A 20,789-nucleotide genomic window follows, 5' to 3' on the forward strand; every position below is an offset into this window, starting at 1 on the left:
TTGCACAAATGGTGATAAGGGGAGTAGCTCATAGTTACTCATGTCTTGGGGTTCATATATCTCTCGTTCTCTCTGTATATATTCCTTTGTCTCTGTTTTAATAAAGCAAACATGCTGCTGTAATCTCACTTAATGATCCACAAGTGCACAGAACTATACTGCACTAGAGTAGTGTAAGAGTAATGCAGTAAAGTGGAGTGAAGAAGTATTTGCCTCCCTACAGATTTATATTATATTTATTTATAGATACTGATCAACTTAAGTATATCAGACAAATACAACCTGAGTAAATATAAAAATGATTTTATTTTTTAAAGGACTCCAAAAGAAGGTTTTTGCCCCCTAAACCTAATAACTTGGTTGGTGGAAACAACTGCAATCAAGCTTCACTGATAACTGGTAACGAGTCTTTCACATCTCTGTGGATGAATTTTGTTCCACTCTTCTTTACAGAATAGTTTTAATTCAGACACACTGGAGGATTTTCCAGCATAAACGTCCTGTTTAAGATCCTCCACAGCATCTCAATCAGACTTTAACTAACCCGCTCCAAAACTTTATTTTGTTTTTTTAAGCCAATCAGAAGTGTTCTTGTTTGCGTTCTTCGGATCATTGTCCTGCTACAGAACCCAAGTACACCTGAGCTTCTCCTTCTCCTTCAGGATTGTCTGATAAACAGCAGAATTCCTGATTCCATCTATTACAGTAAGTTGATCAGACCCTGAAGCATCAAAGCAGCACCAGACCATCACACCACCGCCACCATGTTTTACATTCAGTATGATGTTCTTTTTCTGAAATTATGAGAGAGTTTTATGCCAGATGTAACAGGAGTCACATCTTCCAAAAAGCTCCTCTCTTATCACTTCAGTCCAAAGAATATTTAATATTTAAAGTTCTGGGGATCATCAAGATGTTTGTTGGTAAATGTGAGACGGGTGGCTGTGATGTTTTTGGTCAGCAGTGTTTTTTATCTTGGAAAAAACTCACATGGAGACCATTTTCACCCAGTCTCTTTTTATTATTGAATCATTAAACCTGACTTTAAGTGAGACAAGTGAGATCTGCAGTTTTTTAAATGTTGTTCTGGGTTCTTTTAGGACCTTCTGGATGAGTTGTTCATGCCCTTTTGGAATAATTTTGATTGGCTGGCCATCTCTCGGAAGGTTCACCAGTGTATCAGACAGGTTCTATTTAAGTGTTTTTTTTTTTTGCAGTAATCAGGCCTGGTTGTGGTTAGTAGTGATATTTAACTAAACTCAGATTAAGCACAGTTAATTAATTAAGGGCCAAATCCTGTTTTTTTTTTTTTTTTTTTTTTTTTTTACAAAGGGCTTGGTTGATTGGTTTGGATATTTTTGGATATTTTTTATTTTTCCTTTAATTACGGAAATTATCATTTAAAAAGTGTTTTTTATATTTGTCTGATGTTAAAGTTTGTTTGATAATCTAAAAAAAAATCGAAATCTACTTTTTAACAGCACTGTATATAAACCCTAATCCAGCATAAAGTTTGATTACATCCCAACAATCAACTCCTTGATGCTTTACTCTGCAATATTGATTAATACAAATACAAATCCCCTCACATTAAAGCTGTGACCACCACTGACAGGTGAGGTAATGAACATTGATTAGCTTCCTCTACAGTGGCATCTGTCAAAGATGACAGGTGAGATATATTAGGCAGCAAATGGCCCGTCAGTTCTTCAAGGTAATGTGGTGAAGTGTGAATGTGAGTGACTTCGACAAGGGTCAAATAGTGATGGCTAGATTACTGGATTATAAGCCTAGTTTATGTTGTGCTTCGGATTCAGGTCCTCCGTCGGGAGACGTGTCTGTGTCGGGATTGAATTGGCGTGTTTTGACGGCATAAAGCTTGTTAGCCCGACAGTAACATGTGCACAGATGCTTTTGTTTGAGGCTGTATTTACTGTAACCGTAAATTAACCCTTATAGAAGTGAAAGAAATCCTAGGGGAATCTGTTACGTTCACTTTGCTGCATGACATGCATGCTCTCGAAGGCAGCTTGCTTCAAAATTACCACTTTCTCAGATTTTACTATTTAGAGGTAAATGTTTGAGTTTAATAAATAGTGAATAAATATTGTTGTTTTATTCTATAAACTACTGACAACATTTCTCTCAAATATCTAATAAAAATATTGTCATTTAGAGCATTTATTTGCAGAGAATGAGAAACAATCAAAATATCTTTCAGACATTCAGAAACAACAATACTAATGTTTAAGGAGTTCAGAAATCAATATTTAGTGGAATAACCCTGTGATGTTTAACCACAGCTTTCATGCATCTTGGCATGTTCTTCTCCACCAGTCTTACACACTGCTTTTGGATAACTTTATGCCTTTACTCCTGGTGCAAAAATTCAAGCAGTTCAGCTTGGTTTGGTGGCTTGTGATCATCCATCTTCCTCTTGGTTATATTGCAGAGGTTATCAATACAGTTCAGGTCTAAAGATAGACCGTCAACTTATTCTAATATATGAGTCAACTGCAGAATGGCATCAAGTGACCTACAAAAAGAATAGCAAATGTCAGCCGAAGTAAAGTGCACGGAAAGAAGAGTTGGAAACTCTTCTCTCTTCTGGAGACAGGGCTCAAGTCATGTGAAGCCAGAAAAAGAGTTTGAAATGACCCTAAGGACTGGAAAATAGAGGACAGGAGTAAGATCATCTTCTTTAAGGAGTCAAAAAAAAAATTCTGGTCCATGAAAGTTATGATGACTAGTGATAAGTGGATTTTTTTGCTCTCTAAACTGCAGTGTGAAACCTGGACTACTAACTGGACTAAATGTTACAAATACATAAATCTAGGTTTCGGAAATTGGTCCAAACAAAAAAAGCCATCCCTAATTTCCAGCCCTAGCAGTAGCATAGTCCTACTGAAAAAGAAGAATCTTAGAATTGAAACACAAGCACGCGCACTCAGGGGGAGAGTTAGTGGATCTCGGTTCTCCTCCTTCAGCTTTTCTGACAGTGTTAGCAAGTCTGAATCTCTTGTTTATCCTCAGTGAGCTCCAGAAATAGCTCTCCGCTAATAATACCTGCTGCACGGAGTCAGGCAGACCCAGAAAACTCCGCCTGCCTGATACACTCGGCAGACGCGAAGGTGTGTTTGCTCAGATTACTGCAGCCCGGAGTGTGTGGGATTACTTGGCACTGAAAAGGCAGTGACAAGGCAGGAGTGCAGTTTCTTCATGGTATTAATTACAGCCAGCAACACACACACACACACACACACTAACACACACAAACACACAAAGCGTCTGATTACCTGACAACTGTCTCTGAGTGCTTCCTTTTGATCCCTCCCCCTCCTTATTTCTTTTCTGTCTTTCCCTCTCTTCTCTTTCACAAACATGTGAACAAACAAGTGCAGTGATCCTTATGATCCTAGCAGACAGAGGGAATCCTACAGTAATCATCTATTATCCGTTTCTCCCGTCCCTTGTCTTTTTCTCTCCTCCTTCCCTGTAAGCTATTCCTGCTATTCTCTCCATCACAATCCCTGTACACTGCGCACTTGCCAGAGGTAAAAACAGACGACCATAAAAGCAGAATGTTTTCTTTTCGACGGTGGTGCTAGAATGTTTATGAAACCTTTAGAATTTTTTTTGTTGCAGTTGCAAGAAAAAGTAGGTGAATCCTTTGGGATTACTTGCATTTTCTCAGATTACTTGGATCTAAGTCACAACAATAGACAAACACAGTCGGCTTAAACTAATACCACACAAAAAATGGTATGTTTGCATGGTTTTATTGAACACAACATGTTAATATTCACAGTGGGGGTGGGGGTATGTAAACTTTTGGATTTAATAACTGGTTGATCCTCCTTTGGCAGCAAAAACCTCAACCAGACATTTCCTGTAGTTGCAGATCAGACCTGGACAACGGTCAGGAGGAATTTAGGATCATTTCCTCTGTCGTGCCACAGCATCTCAATTGGGTTGAGGTCAGGATTCTCCAGAAGACGCATTTTCTTCTGTTGAAGACGTTCGATTATTTATTTACTTCGGTTGTTGATGTTTTGGGTCGTTGTCCTGTTGCATCATACATCCTCTGTTGAGCTTCAGTTGGCGGACAAATGGTCTTATGTTTTCCCGCAAAATGTCTGAGTAAACTTGGGAATACATTTTTCCATTAATGACGACAATCCATCCAGACCCTGAGGCAGCAAAGCAGCCCCAAACCATGATGCCCCCTCCACCATGTTTCACAGTTGGGATGAGGTTTTGATAATGGTGTACAATTTAATTTTTATTTTAATCTGTCCACAGTATATTTAGCCAGTGCTGCTGTGGAACATCCAGGTGCTCTTTTGCAAACTTTAAATGTGCAGCAAAAAGAACAGTTTTTTTGGGGGGGGGAAAGCAGTGGCATCCTCTGTAGTGTCCTCCCATGAACTCATAAACATTCTTATTTAATGTTTTTCTTATTGTAGATTTGTCAACAAAAATGTTAGCATGTGCCAGAGATTTCTGTATGTCTTTAGCTGGCACTAAAGATTCTTCCTCACCTCATTGATCATTCTGCGCTGTGCTCTTGCAGTCATCTTTACAGGATGACCACGACTAAGGAGAGTAGCAACAGTGCTGAACTTTCTCCATTTGTAGACTGTCTGTCTTACCGTAAATACATAAACATCAAGCTTTTAGAGATTTTTAGAGATTTTGTAACCCTTCCCAGCTTCATGCAAGTCAACAATTCTTGAACGTAGGTCTTCTGAGAGCTCTTCTTTTGTGTGAGGCGTGATTCACATCAAGCAATGCTTTTAAAGAACAGCAAAATCAAAACTATTGTGTGTTTTTAATAGGGCTTTAACCAACACATCCAATCTCATCACATTGATTGGACTCCAGGTTGGCTGCTGGCTCCAATTAGCTCTTAGAAAAGTCATTAGCCTAGGGGTTGACATTCATTATGAATGTTATATGTTTGTGTCATGCAAACATATAATTTTTGTGTGGTATTAGTTTAAGCAGAGTAGGATATGACCAAATAGCCTTTTTTTGTAAAAATGAGAAGAATCATGTTTGGAGAAAGGAAAACACTGCATTCCAGCACAAAAACCTAATCGTATCCCATTTGCAAAACATGGTGGTGGTAGTACCATGGTTTGGATCTGTTTTGCCGCATCTGGGTCAAGGTGGTTTGCCATTAGTGATGTAACAATGAATTCTGAATTATACAAACAAACTTTGAAGGAAAGTTTAAAGAAAGTATCTGTCTGTGAGCTGAATCTTAATCTTAATCTGAATCTTAATGTGGGTCATGCAGCAGGACAATGACCCTAAGTAAAGAAGTACCAAAGTAATCTACCAAAGATTGGTTAAAGTGTAAAGAATAAAGTGAATGTTTTGAGATGAGAAAAATTCAAAGTCCTGATATTAATTTAATGTTGGGAAGCAGCAGGTTGATGGGAGGAAACAGAGCTAACAACATAACTAAGCTAAGATTCTTTCAAGCCGATATTCAGGACTAATCAACAGTTAACTGGAAATGTTTAGCTGCAGTTATTGCTGCACAAGGGGAAACCAGATACTAAAGACCAAGGTTCACTTACTTTTACCACTCAAAAATATGTAATGTTGGACCATTTTCCTCATATTTTTGTCTAATTCGTTTTGAAGAAGGGATGATACGACAAACATTAGCTTTACTTAAATTACAGACGGTCTACAGATACTCGGTGCCAGTGGGCATGGCCAATTTAGCACATTAATTACTGACAACAGCTATGCAAATGAACCCTCTCTCAACTTCGTAATTAGAACATGGCCAGCGTAGGGTAAACCCATGTTTTATTCATCAGCTGCCTGTATGGGAGCCTGTTTCTGCCAGATAAGGGTAAAAAGTGGTTTATCATGACTTATTGACCCACCAAGAGTCATGTGACCCTGTATAATTGTTGGAAAACTATGTTAACAGCATAACTGACCTCATTCTGTCTGGGTGGGACTTTGACAGGATGGCACCTCCTCTCTCCCATCACTGAGAGTGACAGTAGCAATGTATACTTTATACTGCATTATACAGCATTATACTGTACATGCAGTATGCAGTATCAGACAAAAGTTTGAAAACACCTTAAATTCAGTGTTTGTTTTTTTTTTCATTATTTTAAAATGTTCTGCATTGTAGATTAGTACTAAAGTCAAAATCAAACTATGAAGAAAAACATATGGAATTATTTATTTAAAAAAAGTGTTAAACAAACCAGAATATGTTTTATATTGAAGATTCTTCAAAGTAACACCTTGTTTAGATGACAGTTTTGCACATCAGTCAGCTTTATGAGGTAGAGTCACCTGGAATTCAGGCTTTCAGTTAACAGCTGTGCTGAACTCATTAAGAGTTAATTACTTGAATTTCTTGTCTCTAAATGTGTTTGAGAGCATCAGTTGTGAATCGCCCTATTGTTCTAATCCATACTAAGGCAAAAAACTATTCAAATAAGTAAAGGAAAAAAAATACTTAAAAAAATTAAGGACAGTCAATCCGAAACATTTTAAGAACTTTGAAAACGTACTTCAAAGTAGTTGCAAAGATCGTAAAAAATGTTAGAATGAAACTGGCTCTCATTAGGAGTGCCCCAGGAAAGGAAGAGCAAGAGATACATCTGTTGCACAGGATAAGTTCTTCAGAGTTACCAGCCTCAGAAACCACAAGTGAACAGCACCCCAGTTAATCGCACCTCAATACTTCACAAGGTATTATGGTTCGTTTAACACTTTGACGTTACTGCATGATTCCTTATGTGTTTCTTACTAAATAAAACAGTAGCTTCTAATCTTCCTCAGTAGCTCCTAATATGGACTCATTACCTGTATTAATTGCACCCTTTTTGAACATGTTAACTGTATAGAAGACATGTCCTTTAAAGATGGGTGGTGGCTGGGTCTTCCAGCATGACAATGACCCAAAAACACAGCATCCAGACCACACATCCAGACCTGAACATAACAGAAAATCGTTGGAGCCCATCAACAGCCCTGAAACCTGAAAGATCTGGGGAAGATCTATATGGAGAAGTGGGCCAAAATCCCTGCTGCAGTGTGTGAAAACTTAATCAGCTACCCCCTGTTATTAAATCAAATACTTATTTCATAGAACAACATGATTTTTTTTTATAGGTGGGAAAATCTGCAAAATCAGAAGTGTATCAAATATTTGTTTTCTCCGCTGTATATATGGACAAAAGTATTGGGACACCTGGCCATTCATTGTTTTCTTAAGAAATCTGTGTCAGCAGTGGGAGCAGTTTAAAATAGCTGAATTCATTTATTAGACGTTTAGAAGTCAGCAAATATTTTGACTTAAAGTGAATATGGATGAAAATTAGTCAGTCCTAATAATAACAATATCCAGGGCATAATAAAAAAGAACATGACGTTTTATATCCGCATTTTATTCTCTCTTATGTATTCACTCTTTCCACTGTGTTCACTCTCTCTCTCTCTCTCTCTCTTTCTCTCTTTCCGCTCAGGTCTGAAGGGCTCTTTACAGAGGTTACAGCTGGAATATGTGGACGTGGTCTTCGCAAATAGGCCTGACAACAACACTCCTATGGAGGGTGAGTGTGTGTGTGTGTGTGTGTGTGTGTGTGTCTATGCATGTATATGTATATATGTGTGTATATAAATGCGTGCATGTAAATAAGCATTTTTCCATTTTCTGCTTAAATGAATAGGTCCTATAAACGCTATATACTGTATGGCTATAATGAAAGAAAGCCTGTGGGGTGCAGTGTGCATTATGCAAATATGAAGGTTCAAGCAGTTGCCTACCAGCTTGCGTTATTGCTAACCAAATTAGCATGTTTAAGGTACTATTTCTTTGGTATAGCATTTTCAGGTCAGTTTAACCAAATTAGGGTTAGTGTTATTGAGTCTGTAATTTTTGCTTTTTGTTTCTATTTATAGCAGAAGGGAATGGAATAAAAGTGTCTATGCTTCCTGTATATACAATCATTCATACAGCTGCATACACTCAATTGCAGTGGTTCAGTACAAAATCACATACTGTACCGTCAAACCCCTACTCATGGTTGTATGGTTGGTCACTTAGTAATAGGGAGGTGATTAAACTTTCTATGTTTCATATCTAGATTTTTTTTTGTGCCCAAATTATAATTATTTGTTTGTTTTTCGCTGTAACAATCAAAGAAAATTATTTATTTTAGATTAATCACAATGATAATCTGTGATTACCCCCAATTAATCACACTTATTTTCCTTATTTTAAGACCTAAAAAATACTTAATTGTACTTAAAACATATTGAGAAATGTCTAAGAATGCTGTAAATATACTAACAGATGTATGTACTTACTTAAAATATATTAAAAATACGTTTATACTAATCAAATATAAAAAAAAAAAAACTTTGATCATACTTTTTAAAAGTACAATATAGTGTATTAAAAAAAATTGAATACTAAGAAGTACACTTTTAGTTTAATGTAATTCAATATACTTCTAAAATACTTATTTCCAAATATACTTTTGTACAGTTTAAGCAAAGTGTGTTAATAACAACTTCAACAGTAGTTAAAGCACCTAAAGTTCAATGTATCATGTAACTTTTTAGAAAGTAAATTTAAAAAAAAAGTTAATTTGTAACACGCAAAAAATTGAAGTATGGTATATTAAAATATACTGTTATACTGGAAGAGTGTTTCTTACAAAAGGCATGAACAAGATGCACATTTGTATTCTAATGTAAATAGATCACATATATTTAACACCAATTCTTAGTACATTTCTAATATACTCTGTGTATAGTAGTGATACAGTTGTAATACACATTAAATGTATTAGATTTAATTTTTCTGTAGGCATATTTAAAATATGAGGTTACATACAGTACATGAAGTATTATGTTCAAATATTACTTAAGCATATTTTAAAAAGTTCCAATTTAATACAGTTAAGTACATTGAACACAATATAAGTAAGACTTTTAGACCGTTTTTATACAATTAAAGTATAATAAGTGCAAAATTTCTTTTTGCATTTTAGCACTTTTTAAATATACTGATTAATAATGTGGCTACAAGAACACTTTAGTGTACTACAGCATAATAATGCTTAGTGTACTTTAATTAATTTTTTTTTCGCTAGGGTGTTTAATAATTGATATTTAATTGTAAACAAAAGAATTATTTTTAGAGCTCTGCCAGCTCTCTCCCTCACTCCCTGCTTTGTATAGAGCAGTGCTCTTATATGCAGCACTGCCAAGTACTGAGAAAAAAAGAAGGAGGGGTGGAGTGTAAGCCTTCTGCTGCCTTTTCTTAAAAAGTTAATTTAAAGTTTCACATTTGAGTGGGCCTGGTTACAGATTACAGAAGGGTCCAGGTGAAAAGCAAAATGGCAGTAGCCATAGTAGCATAATTTATCATAACCACCAACTACTATGTTTTTTTGCCGTTGATCCATATATGTTGGGCAAACATAGAACATGTATAAGTTAGTAAACTAATACAAAATGCAATAAGTGACCCTGAATGCTTCATGTTGTTTAATGGTTGCGAGTAGGGTGTAAAAATGAACTTAAACCTGCCGTTTGACCCATGTATGAATGTTTATAAGACAGAGAGAGAGTGAGGGAGTGGGAGAGGAGAGTCGAGAGTGAAGTCTGAAGCTTAGTGTCACGTTAGTGTCTCCCTCTCTCCCTCTCTCTCTCTCTCTCTCTCTCGCAGAGGGGATTAGAGTACGCCCTGTAGGGCGTGTGGGGAATAGATGGTGTATTTTTGGTCTGATCTATGTGGGGAGGCAGGGGAGAGTGAGACAGATGGAGAGAGAGAGAGAGAGAGAGAGACAGACAGACAGATAGATAGAGAGTGAGTGATGAGCACAGACCCCGCTGTGATGGTAAGCTCCAACCTTCACTTTTGACTCTCCACTCCCACTCACCACACACACACACACACACACACACTCACTCCCGCTCACACACCAGCCAAAATCTGTCCCACGTCCTACCACTCAATGACTCAATGATAAGCCACTTAACCTCAACCCCAGCAGAGCACTTCTAAAGTACCTTATCAGCACATGAACACATTTCAGATCATAAATGCAGCGGATCATCTCTACAGATTTGATGCCTGTGCTTTTAGAGCATCTCCAAATGTATATTTATACGCTAAATGTATACTTATTAGTGGGGATGCAGAGAAATTATCAATTTTGGTCGAAAACTAAAATGCTAAAATGTGTAGTAGTACTCTTTGAGTCACGAGTGAGGGAATTTTGCACAAAGAAATGCAGCCAGACTTCGGATAAACAAACAAATGCTAAGGCTGTTAGCTCAGCTAATGCCCGGATCAGACTACACCAATTTAGCCCGATTTTGACCCGATTTTTTATTTCAGTGTCGCAAGCGACAAAGGTCCGAGAAGAGTGACACAGTCAAAGAGCAGTCATTTGACATGAGCGACGTCGTCGGGGTGCCGACGAAAATACTAGCATGTTAGAATTTTTTGTATTTTATCGCTTGGTTTGACATGCTCTGCGAGGCGCTCCCTAACTCTGACCAATAGAAAGACAGAGCATTCTGTGGTGCACAGATGTAAACATGGTGAAAAAAATGCAGGACGGTGCTCCAGTGTTGCCAACTCCTCAGTAAGGAAAGTAGCTACTGGCTGTCCTAAAAGTCGCTAAAAGTCGCTAAATGACATTATCACCTAAATTGCATAATACATGTTTTTGAAGCTGTAAAGGATTAGGGATGTGGGAGAGAAAAAAGTGAGAAAAAAACACCATAAATATGTTAGAAATGTTACAAATGAACTCTAACAAATGAACAACTTCTGTTGCTTTTTAAATAGGCTGTCACTTTTTTTTACAATAACTTCATTTTTATGTGAATTACAAATTAGTTTTTTTGCCATGTTCTTATAAGAGCAGCCAGAACTGTTATTCTACAGTTTTTTTTAGTTTTTGTTTAGTTTGTTTGTTTTATTTTATTTTTATTTTTTTACGTTTTAAGTTTTCTTTATTTTTAAACCTATCATAGACAAATTGTTCAATGGTTCAACAGATATTTAGCTTTTTATAAAGAGGCAGACACTGTGGAGGAGGTGAGTGACAGGCTGTGTGGTGAATGAGGTGAGTGACTGATTGAGAGTTAAATTCAGTGATTTCTTTTCGTGTCACACTGAAGACAGTTATATTTATACTTCTGCTCTGTAAATACGGGGCGGGGTCAGTCAGCAGTGGCTGTGGGCACGCGCAATTTCTTTGCAGTGGAGCGGTGTGTGTGTGTGTATGTGTGTGTACTGAGTGTGAGAGAGTGTGTCAGACTGCACTGTGAGTGTTGTGGGGTGGGGCTTATGGCCGCGCCCACTGCAGCACGGAGGACAGTAACTGAAGAGCGCGTGTTCATCTCAGAGTCGCCAAAAGTCTCCAATAACACCACAAAAACTCACTAGATTTGTCACTAGTCGCTTTTTTACAAAAAAAGTCGCTAGAGGGTCTGAAAAGTCGCTATATATAGCGACAAAGTCGCTAAGTTGGCAACACTTTGGTGCTCCTGCAGTTCACTGGAGCAGCGAAACAGAAGAAAAGTTTTTTATTTTAAGCCTTTATTCTGTTTATTCTTTATTTATTTATTCTGTGTATTCCTTTATTCTGTTTACATGCACTGAAACCGAGCTAAAGTAGCTATATCTTTACCTCAGGTTTTTTCTGGAGTAAGTTACACACAGCCCGTGATTTCCTCTTTGGGTCACCCAGGAGCCCGCAGTCGCTTCTTCTTCCTCTTTTTTGCGTTTTTCTGAGCACAAAAGCGCTACCATCACGCAAAACGCTTCTAAACATAATTGTTACACAAGTGAGGAGGGATGGACTAAGTGCAAAAATACATTTATAATTTATTAAATTACCAAACTAAAACAAACTAACAAACAAAACAAACCAAAGTTACACTGAATACAAAACTTCAGAAGACTAAACTAGAAAACAGGACTCTAACAAACAGCATGAGACAAACCTGACTACGGACAGCAAACAAACCAACAAAAGACTAGACCAGGAAGACTTGAAACAAATGGGCTTATATACGTGAGGAGGGCACAGGAAACACCTGAGGATCAATCATGAGGGGGCGGAGTTACAAATAACTGATGACAGGGTGGGGCTAGGGCGGAGACAGGACCAAAACACAACAGTAGCACATGGCTGGGAACACATGACAGGTAAACAGAGAGCAGGAGCACATGGGACCAAAAGAGGGAAAAACAAGACAGACATGGGTTAAGGTGTGACAATAATCGTCTAGATTCTATGTTCCTCCCCTGCAATGACCTACGAACTCGCGCAATGATGTGAACTATGATTGCTCAGGAACTAACGTGTAGTGTTGCCAGTTCCCCGAGTACGACACAAAACGAAGTTAACTGCTTAATCTGACATAGTGAACATCGTGAGGGATGAAAATGTTGTGTTGTCTGAGCTTGGCATGACGTAATTATTCTATCCTTGAAAAAACAGCCTGTTTGTAATGAGTTCACAAACTAATACAAAACTTGATAAGTGATCCTGAAGGCTTTATTTCATTTCATATTTAATATATATAAAACTGAAGCATCACAAAAGAAGAATGTAAAACTTTAATGATGTCAGTGGGACACAGATTCAAAAGATTTGCCACTATATTAGATATTACAGTATTTTCACACTGTAAGGAGCATTATGCAACACTAGTATAAGAAACTAATAGGGGTGTCGATTTGTTTATTTTTCTTGTAATTCAGGAGGTCTCGCCGCTGGGTGGTGACACCTGTAAAGCTAAGCTAAGTTAAGTAAACAAACTGTAATTCTTAAAAAAAACATTGTCTTTTATGTCAAATGAGTGCCGGATGTTAATCTACACAGATTTCTCTCCTGAAAACTGTTTATAAACTGTTTATTAGGATGAGTAAAGTGCTTCTGTTTATTTACAGTAAGCTTAGATTTGCAGATTTCCACTAAGGCTGCAGCACTAGTGGTTAGCGGTTAATGCCTCCTGACAGAGCTACACTGTGGACCCCTGAGTGTTCTGGAAGCCAGGGTGCTATCAGCTAGCGGTTTGTTCCATGTAGCTTGTTTTAACACGGTAAACACACAGACTGAGTCCAATATACTCACCTCTGAACGGAAAAAGAGCTAGAGCTCAGCACAGTTAGGAGCTAATGCTAATACTGCTCCAGCAGTACTAGCTGGTGCTAGAACTGGCCTACAGCCCGAAAATACTTGCTTCTAAATAATAAAAGAGCTAGCGTTTAGGGTGGTTAGCGGCTAATGCTAAATCCTGCTCCAGTCTTGGTGCTGGAGAGCTAAACTGAAATTCTTGTATAACGCGTCCTTTTTTGGACCATTACATTTTCAGGCACTAGGGCACTGCGTGTGACATAATCCCTGAGTCGTGTCAGTGAGAGCAGCCCTGTTCTTAATCAGAATGTAGACAGTGTGACTGTCAGTCAGTGCTGCCAATTTAGCGACTTTGTTGCTATATTTAGCGACTTTTCAGCCCCTTTAGTGACTTTTTTTGTAAAAAAAAAAAAAAAAAAAAGCGACTACCGACAAATCTAGCGAGTTTTTGTGGTGTTATTGGAGACTTTTGGCAACTCTGAGATAAACACATGCTCTTCAGTCGCGCTGCAGCGGCTGCTGCCGTGAGCCCCGCCCACAACACTCACACACCATTCCACCAACACCCACCGCTGACTGACCCCGCCCCGTATTTACAGATCAGGATGTAAATATAACTGTCTTCAGTGTGACACGAAAAAAATATTGAATTTAATTCACACAGTCTCAGTCAGTCTCTCACCTCATTCACCACACAGCCTGTCACTCACCTCCTCCACAGTGTCTCCCTCTTTATAAAAAGCTAAATATCTATTGAACCATTGAACAATTTGTCATGATAGCTTTAAAAATAAAGAAAACGTAAAAAAATTATAAAATAAAACAAACAAAAACCCTAAAAAAAAATGTAAATGAACACTTCTGGCTAACTCCTGCTCTTATAATAACATTTAAGAACACAGCCAAAAAAACTCATTGATGTAATTCACGTAAAAATGAAGTTACTGTAAAAAAGTGACTGCTTATTTAAAAAGCAACAGAAGTTGTTCATTTGTAACATTTCTAACATATTTAGGATGTTTTTTACACACTTTTTTCACTCCCACAACCTTAATCCTTTACAGCTTCAAAAACATGTATTATGCAAATTAGGTGTTGACGTCATTTAGCGACACCCCCCCCCCTACCCCCGAACCATCATAACCCCCCCCCCCCCCCCCCCGGCTTCCAGGTGTCCTGGTTTACCAAAATGAAAATATGGTCACCCTAGTCTACAGCTAAAATAATGTAATCAGCCTCACTGTTCCAATATTTTTGGAGGGGACTGTATTTATTATTACATTGTGTTGATTTGAGAATACAGTTTGCTTAATGCTAATTGGTGATGTTTAATTGTCTTCCACCACTTGTTATCGTCTAGCGCTCCCTGCCCAAACTAAAAAAGCAAAACTTCTGCAACCAAAAATGCCTTAAGAAGCATTTGAAGTAATGAAGATCATTAAGACTAGCTCAAAAAAATCTGTAGTCTTTGTTTTCCTCCTCTCTAATTGTTGTCAGACTCCTGGGGTTCTCGTTCCAAACAGCTCAGCCGTACAGAACCGAGCGGACTGAGTGAACACGCGTACTCAGGCATTCACTCACAATATATCTAATTTGTGCTTTCAATAAGAAGACCACAGTCTCAGCAAAAAGCCTCGCAAACACAGGTTCAGTTCCTGTAATTGCATCTACACAGTCTGCTGCACTGACACGGTGGCTCTGTTCACCAGCTGTAATGAACATAACACTGTATCGTATATCATATTCATACATATTTGCTCCCAGCCATAAAATATAATGCATATTTTATTAGATTGATTCGCATATGGATTTCTGAAGCCGTAGTGTGATACAAGCTGTGTAATTCAAGTGTGTTTTCATTCTCTCACCTACATTACATTTATGGATTTTACTTAATGGGCAATTTACTCATTTGTGTGGTGGGGAGAGAGGAAGAGAGAGAGAGAAAGAGAAATGGAAAGAGAGGCATACACTCTAGATATATCCAAATACAATTTTTTTATTAAAAACTATAAAATATACAATACAGAAAACCTGTTTTTTGTTCCATTTTCTCTTTGTTCTGAAAAATGTAACATAATATTGCAAAATATTTACAACCGCAGCACAGCAGTGCCAATATTACACATTACAGCACGAACCTCGAAGTGTATTATTGCGATTATACCACAGTTCCATTATCACTGTTTATTGAAAGAATTTGAGTTAAAGAGGACAAGAAAATACGATCCGTTTGATTACAAACATTCCGCAAGTTAAAATAGTTCCATTGCTGCTCTGCTTGGATTGATAGAGCTACTACATTATTGCTAGGTTACCTGTATGAGGCCGAGTAATACATGGAGAGCTTCGTTTACAGTGCATTACTGGCTGATAACGGCACTCATAGAACACCTCTCAACCAATCACATTAAAGGGAAGTAGCTGTGGTATAATAGACATTATGATGTCTCTATGATTGGAAAACATTCCAAACTCTATGGGCCCTATTTTAACGATCTATAGTGATGTGTCTTTAGTATTATGAGGTAGCAAAAAATACAACTTGTTCGACTCGAAACTCGCAAAAGGCATGATCTAATTCTCTTAATTAATTATGCGTTTGAAATAAACCAATCAGTGTGCCAGTTGTCATTCTCTTTAAGAGGCAGGTGAGCTCTGACTTTGGCGGATTGCTATTTTAACAGCGCAGTGCCTCTGCTCTTCTCAGCAGAGAATACTGACCTGCGTGTTCACGCTGTGAAGATACACCAGCAGCTCATTAAAGGAAACAGCAATGATATTTTGTTCTTTATTCTGTTTATTGTTGAGTTAAATTCGGGTTTGCGCTTTGCAGCGTGTTCATATGCAGGTGAGCAGATTGTTCCAGGGTGCTGGCACTGGGTTAACAGAGTTGGAGAGCGGTTCGTTTAAAGACGGAGCAAAGTGGTCAACAAAACGTGTAACCCCAGATTATTACTATTATTTTTAAGATAAACCCAGAATTTGGCTTGAAGCATAGCTAGCTAACTCTTCTACTGTCCTCCTTCCTCATCCTCTTCTGTTTTTGCTTTCTAAAGAAGCTTGCTGGTGGTAGTAGGTGGTCACTCACAGACCCTGGAGATATCAGCCAATGGTATTCACTGAGGGAGATGACAATGACCCCACCCCCAAACTATTAAAACCACCCCTTCACTTGAGCTAAAAGAGCAGCTGCAGACAATGTGCATAGTGTGGGAGGACAACTGTGAATTTGAGAAAAAAAAAACGATTTCTTTTTTTTTGTGCTCACGATTTTCACGAGAAGGAAATTTAAAAACGCACAATGTTAAAACTCACAGGTTAATTTTTTCCACTCTGTGTTTTTGCACCCCCGACTTTTGACATTGATGTGGAGCCATAGGAAACATAGAAGAAAGAAACTTTCTTGGTCATAAACAAAAAGAACATTATCAGCAGCTGGTGTTTGAGAGAGAGCATAATTGCTTATGTTTTCTCTTAGTGGGTAGATAGTAGGGGTGTAACGGTATGTGTATTCTTCACAAACCATCATAGTAGGGGGGTCTCGCTTCGGTTCACGTAAACACACGCAGAATTCAGGGCACACAGGCAATCTGTACAACAAATGAATGTAACCCGGAAAGAGTAGCTGTAGCACTGTTGCTATTAGCAACTCGCTACTGACCTAGCCCATAGCCTGTGCTGAAAAGTTTAGCTCTGACTGGAAGTTGGAGTACAGGAGCAGAGAGAGCAGAAAAACAGATCATACAAACTGTCGCTGTGCTGCCAGTTCACATTCCAGTGTGAACTAGGGCTGCAACAATTAGTTGATTTAATCGACAATGTTGATTATAAAAAATCGTCGACTCCAAATGTGCGTTGTTGACTAATCGTTAATTTGCAGCACTACACAAAGTACTGTGGACACAGTTTACACTTAGGGTGACCAGATTTGGGTTTTTGAAAAGGAGGACACCTTTTTTTGGGGGGCGGGGTATTGAATTCATGTCTAATATGTATTTTCTGAATTTCACTGATATAACAGCTCAGTTCTAATTCTTCAGGTTAAAGGTGCTTCCTCCTTTAAACAACTGTAACATGTATTTGTATCCGGCTACAAACAGGGCTGCTTTATTAATTCATGCAACACAACTCTGTCTTAAAAGCATTTGACACTGTTTTACTCTTATTCAGTGTGGGTATACCTTTAGCTAATATTACTTTTATATTTTTTACACTTACTTTTTAAGTTCACTGATCATTTATCAGTTTTAAAATCTGTTATTTCACTTGTTTTAGTGCTTTTTAATCCACAGCAAATAGCCTACAAAACTCAAACTATGCAGCCTTTCAACACAGCTTTAACCCAAATGTCTAAATTAAAATGATGTAGCCTAAAATTGCTGCTCATCCAACACTTCACAGTCTTCACCGTTTGCTATTTTGAAATTTGACGATTTTGAAATTCCCCCTGGACGTTTTTTTAGGTCTCAAAAGTAGGACAAAAGAGGACAACTGGTCACCCTATTTACACTTAACTTGGCCTGTGTCTCCAAAAGTGCCCAAACACAACATATCACACATTTACTTACTAACTATCAGCACTTTCCACATTTAAATGTTAATGTTCTGGATATTTTAAGGGCATTTAAATCCCTTGTTCAGCTGTTTCTATCGATGTGAAGCAAAGACAGCAGCCATACCCACATAAAGCAGAGATTGAGGGCGTGGCAGTAATAATCGTCGACTAATCGACTAATCAGAAAAATAACCAACCAACAAAATAACCATTAGTTGCAGCCCTACTTTGAACGCAGGGTTAGGCGCTCGTACTCTGTCTCTCTCTCACTATTATAACTGTTCCCACACAAAAATACTGAAAAATTCCAGCATTACATAAATAAATCCTGATTTGAATTATTTATTAATAAATTCATTTGAATTTTAACAGTCTAATGCTGATATTTCTTAGAAAGAACTCTTAAAAACTGAAATGCATCAAGTAATATTCTTAGGAATAAATGTGTAGTTTAATTTGTAGTTTAAGACGTTGTTTGTTTGTTCCAACAAGATCTAAAAGATGGAGCCTCACATGATGACAGAAGGAGAGAACCCTGGTTTAGGCATTTAATAAAAGAGCTCGAGCCCCATTACAACATTCCATCCCAAAAAATAAAACTGATAATGATTATAATGAAGTTTTATTATTATTATTATTATTATTATTATTATTATTATTATGTAGTGTAATAAAGGAGAGGCTATATAGAATGCCTAGCCTCTTTATTTTTTCCACCAACCGCACCAAAAACGTACCGAACTGTGGGTTTTATACCGAGGTGTGAACCGAACTGTGAATTTTCTGTACTGTTACACCCCTAGTAGATCCTAGTAGATCTCCTCATCCGCACAGGTGTCTGTTTGTATCTTTTAAAGCTGGGGATCTGACGCTTTCCTTTGAATGCATTGTGATGCTTCATTGGTGACAGAGTTGGTGGCTGACGTCACACGCACAGTAAATCAGAAGAGGCATTAAGGCATTACAGCATGCTAACCCTGGACTTTTACGATCAGAACTAAATAACAACGTGCTGCACATTTATATGTGGAGAACATTTTGTACTATTCTTCCATCTTCCATCAAAATGTATTAACATTTTTAGCATTTATACTTGTTTAATCACATCGCCATGCACCAGGCACTGAGGGAAAAATAACATAAACCAATATTCCCAGGTTTGACCTCTCCCTCTGCCTATTATTAACGTGAAAACTAAAAGAAAATGGTTCATTTCACACTGATTTGGGTCAGTGTGTACACTTCTTTACACACCATATCTGAAAGAGAGCCTTTGAGTCACAGCAGAGCCACCTTGGCCTTTAAGATGAGCAGAAGCAATTTTCACACTGGGAACTGACCCATATCAAAGCTGCTTCACAAACTAAAGGGGTGATACATTTTTTAAAGCTGCAGATATTGTAGGAAAGGATTCCTCTGCTTGTAGAGGAAGGGTTCTTTTAGCGTTTTTTTTTTTCTAAGTATTTTACTTTTTTGAGTACTTTTTGTGTAACACAACATGCCAGATGTCTCAGCATGGAGTTGTAGAGGTTCCTAAGGGTGTTTAATGATAATCCATCCCAAGCAGCTCAAATATTCACAGTTCTGCAGATTTTGCAGTCGAGATGGAGTGTTGATAGCTTGTTTAATAGCCTCCCACACATTTTCAATCAAGGATAAATCTGGCCATGTGGGGGGGAATTGAATGGAGTATGATATGGGTGAGCATTGTCCTGTTGCAGTAAGGTAACACTGGGATGTCAATATGCCCGCAATGGAAACCACACCCAGATTTGTTGGGCGCCTCCAACGAGAGAAAAACAGAACTCATCACTGAACACAACCTGCTGCCATTCTGAGTCACTTGATGACAGTCTGGCACAACTACCCACCAATTTGTATTCCTATCTGTTGATTCCTTCTTGGTAAAAATATAATTATTTAATGACAAGTGTTAATCCTGAAAGACTAAGGGCCCTATTTTAGCAATCTATAGCACACCGGTCAATTGCGGATCGTGCAGCTGTATTTAGTGCGTTTTGATGTGTCTTTGGTATCAAAATGCACAAAGGCATGTACTAATTATCTTAATTAATCATGGGTGTGTTTTGGATTTGATAATGTGAAATAAACCAATCAGTGTGCCAGTTGTCATTCCCTTTAAAACCCTAGCCTGTTTTGGTGTGTTTGTTTTCTCCTTTTTTTCAGTTTCTCTTGCAGGTCTTATAACACAGTAATTATATCAGAAAGTCACATGTCATGAGCTCTTTTTCTCCAGACGACATATGGCTGCTCAAAAATGTAATCATTTGAAATGTAAAAAATAGTAGAATTGTTGTTTTTTCCAGAAGCTGACCATTTTTTTTTAAATACTTATATTTGAATGTATATACTTTAAATATATTCACATCTAAGATATCTAATATATAAAATTGGTTAGACTAGAGTGTTTATGAGTTAAAAGCATAAGAATGTTGATGATAGTTTATTATGTGGCTGATTACATTGACAAAATACATAGGGACAGCCTCCGATTTCTTGCAGATGCTTTACTGCATTTGGATGTAACCACTATTTTTAGAAAGAGTACAGGGGATGGACAATGAAACTGAAACACCTGGTTTTAGACCACAATAATTTATTGTGGTGACGGACAGTTCTGGTGGAAACAGGAGAGTTGAGGTGCACATTGAATTCTGTCTTGATTTGGGCAGTTGTGGTTTTATGTTTTTTGGATACAATCCGGTTTAGCACCCGAACATCCCTTTCAGACAGCTTCCTCTTACAGCGTCCACAGTTAATCCTGTTGGATGTGGTTTGTCCTTCTTGGTGGTATGCTGACATTACCCTGGATTCCGTGGCTCTTGATACATCACAAAGACTTGCTGTCTTGGTCACAGGTGCGCCAGCAAGACGTGCACCAACAATTTGTTCTCTTTTGAACTCTGGTATGTCACCAATAATATTTTGAGCAGAACTGTGCTCTTACCCTGCTAATTGAACCTTCACACTCTGCTCTTACTGGTGCAATGTGCAATTAATGAAGATTGGACACCAGGCTGCTCCAATTTAGCCATGAAACCTCTCACACTAAT

At 37.9% G+C, this 20,789-nt stretch overlaps 1 protein-coding gene across 1 annotated transcript in view; it reads left to right on the forward strand.

Annotated features, from left to right (window-relative positions):
• kcnab1b (potassium voltage-gated channel subfamily A regulatory beta subunit 1b) overlaps nt 1-20,789 on the forward strand; it is a 155,805-nt gene that overhangs the window by 111,933 nt on the left and 23,083 nt on the right. The window contains exon 9 of the mRNA XM_022679220.2: nt 7,512-7,598. Within this exon, the coding sequence (XP_022534941.1) occupies nt 7,512-7,598 (87 nt within the window). The remainder of the gene's footprint in view (nt 1-7,511; nt 7,599-20,789) is intronic.

This window comes from Astyanax mexicanus, chromosome 4 (assembly GCF_023375975.1).
Source record: "Astyanax mexicanus isolate ESR-SI-001 chromosome 4, AstMex3_surface, whole genome shotgun sequence".
In the NCBI taxonomy this organism is placed as follows: Eukaryota; Metazoa; Chordata; class Actinopteri; order Characiformes; family Acestrorhamphidae; genus Astyanax; species Astyanax mexicanus.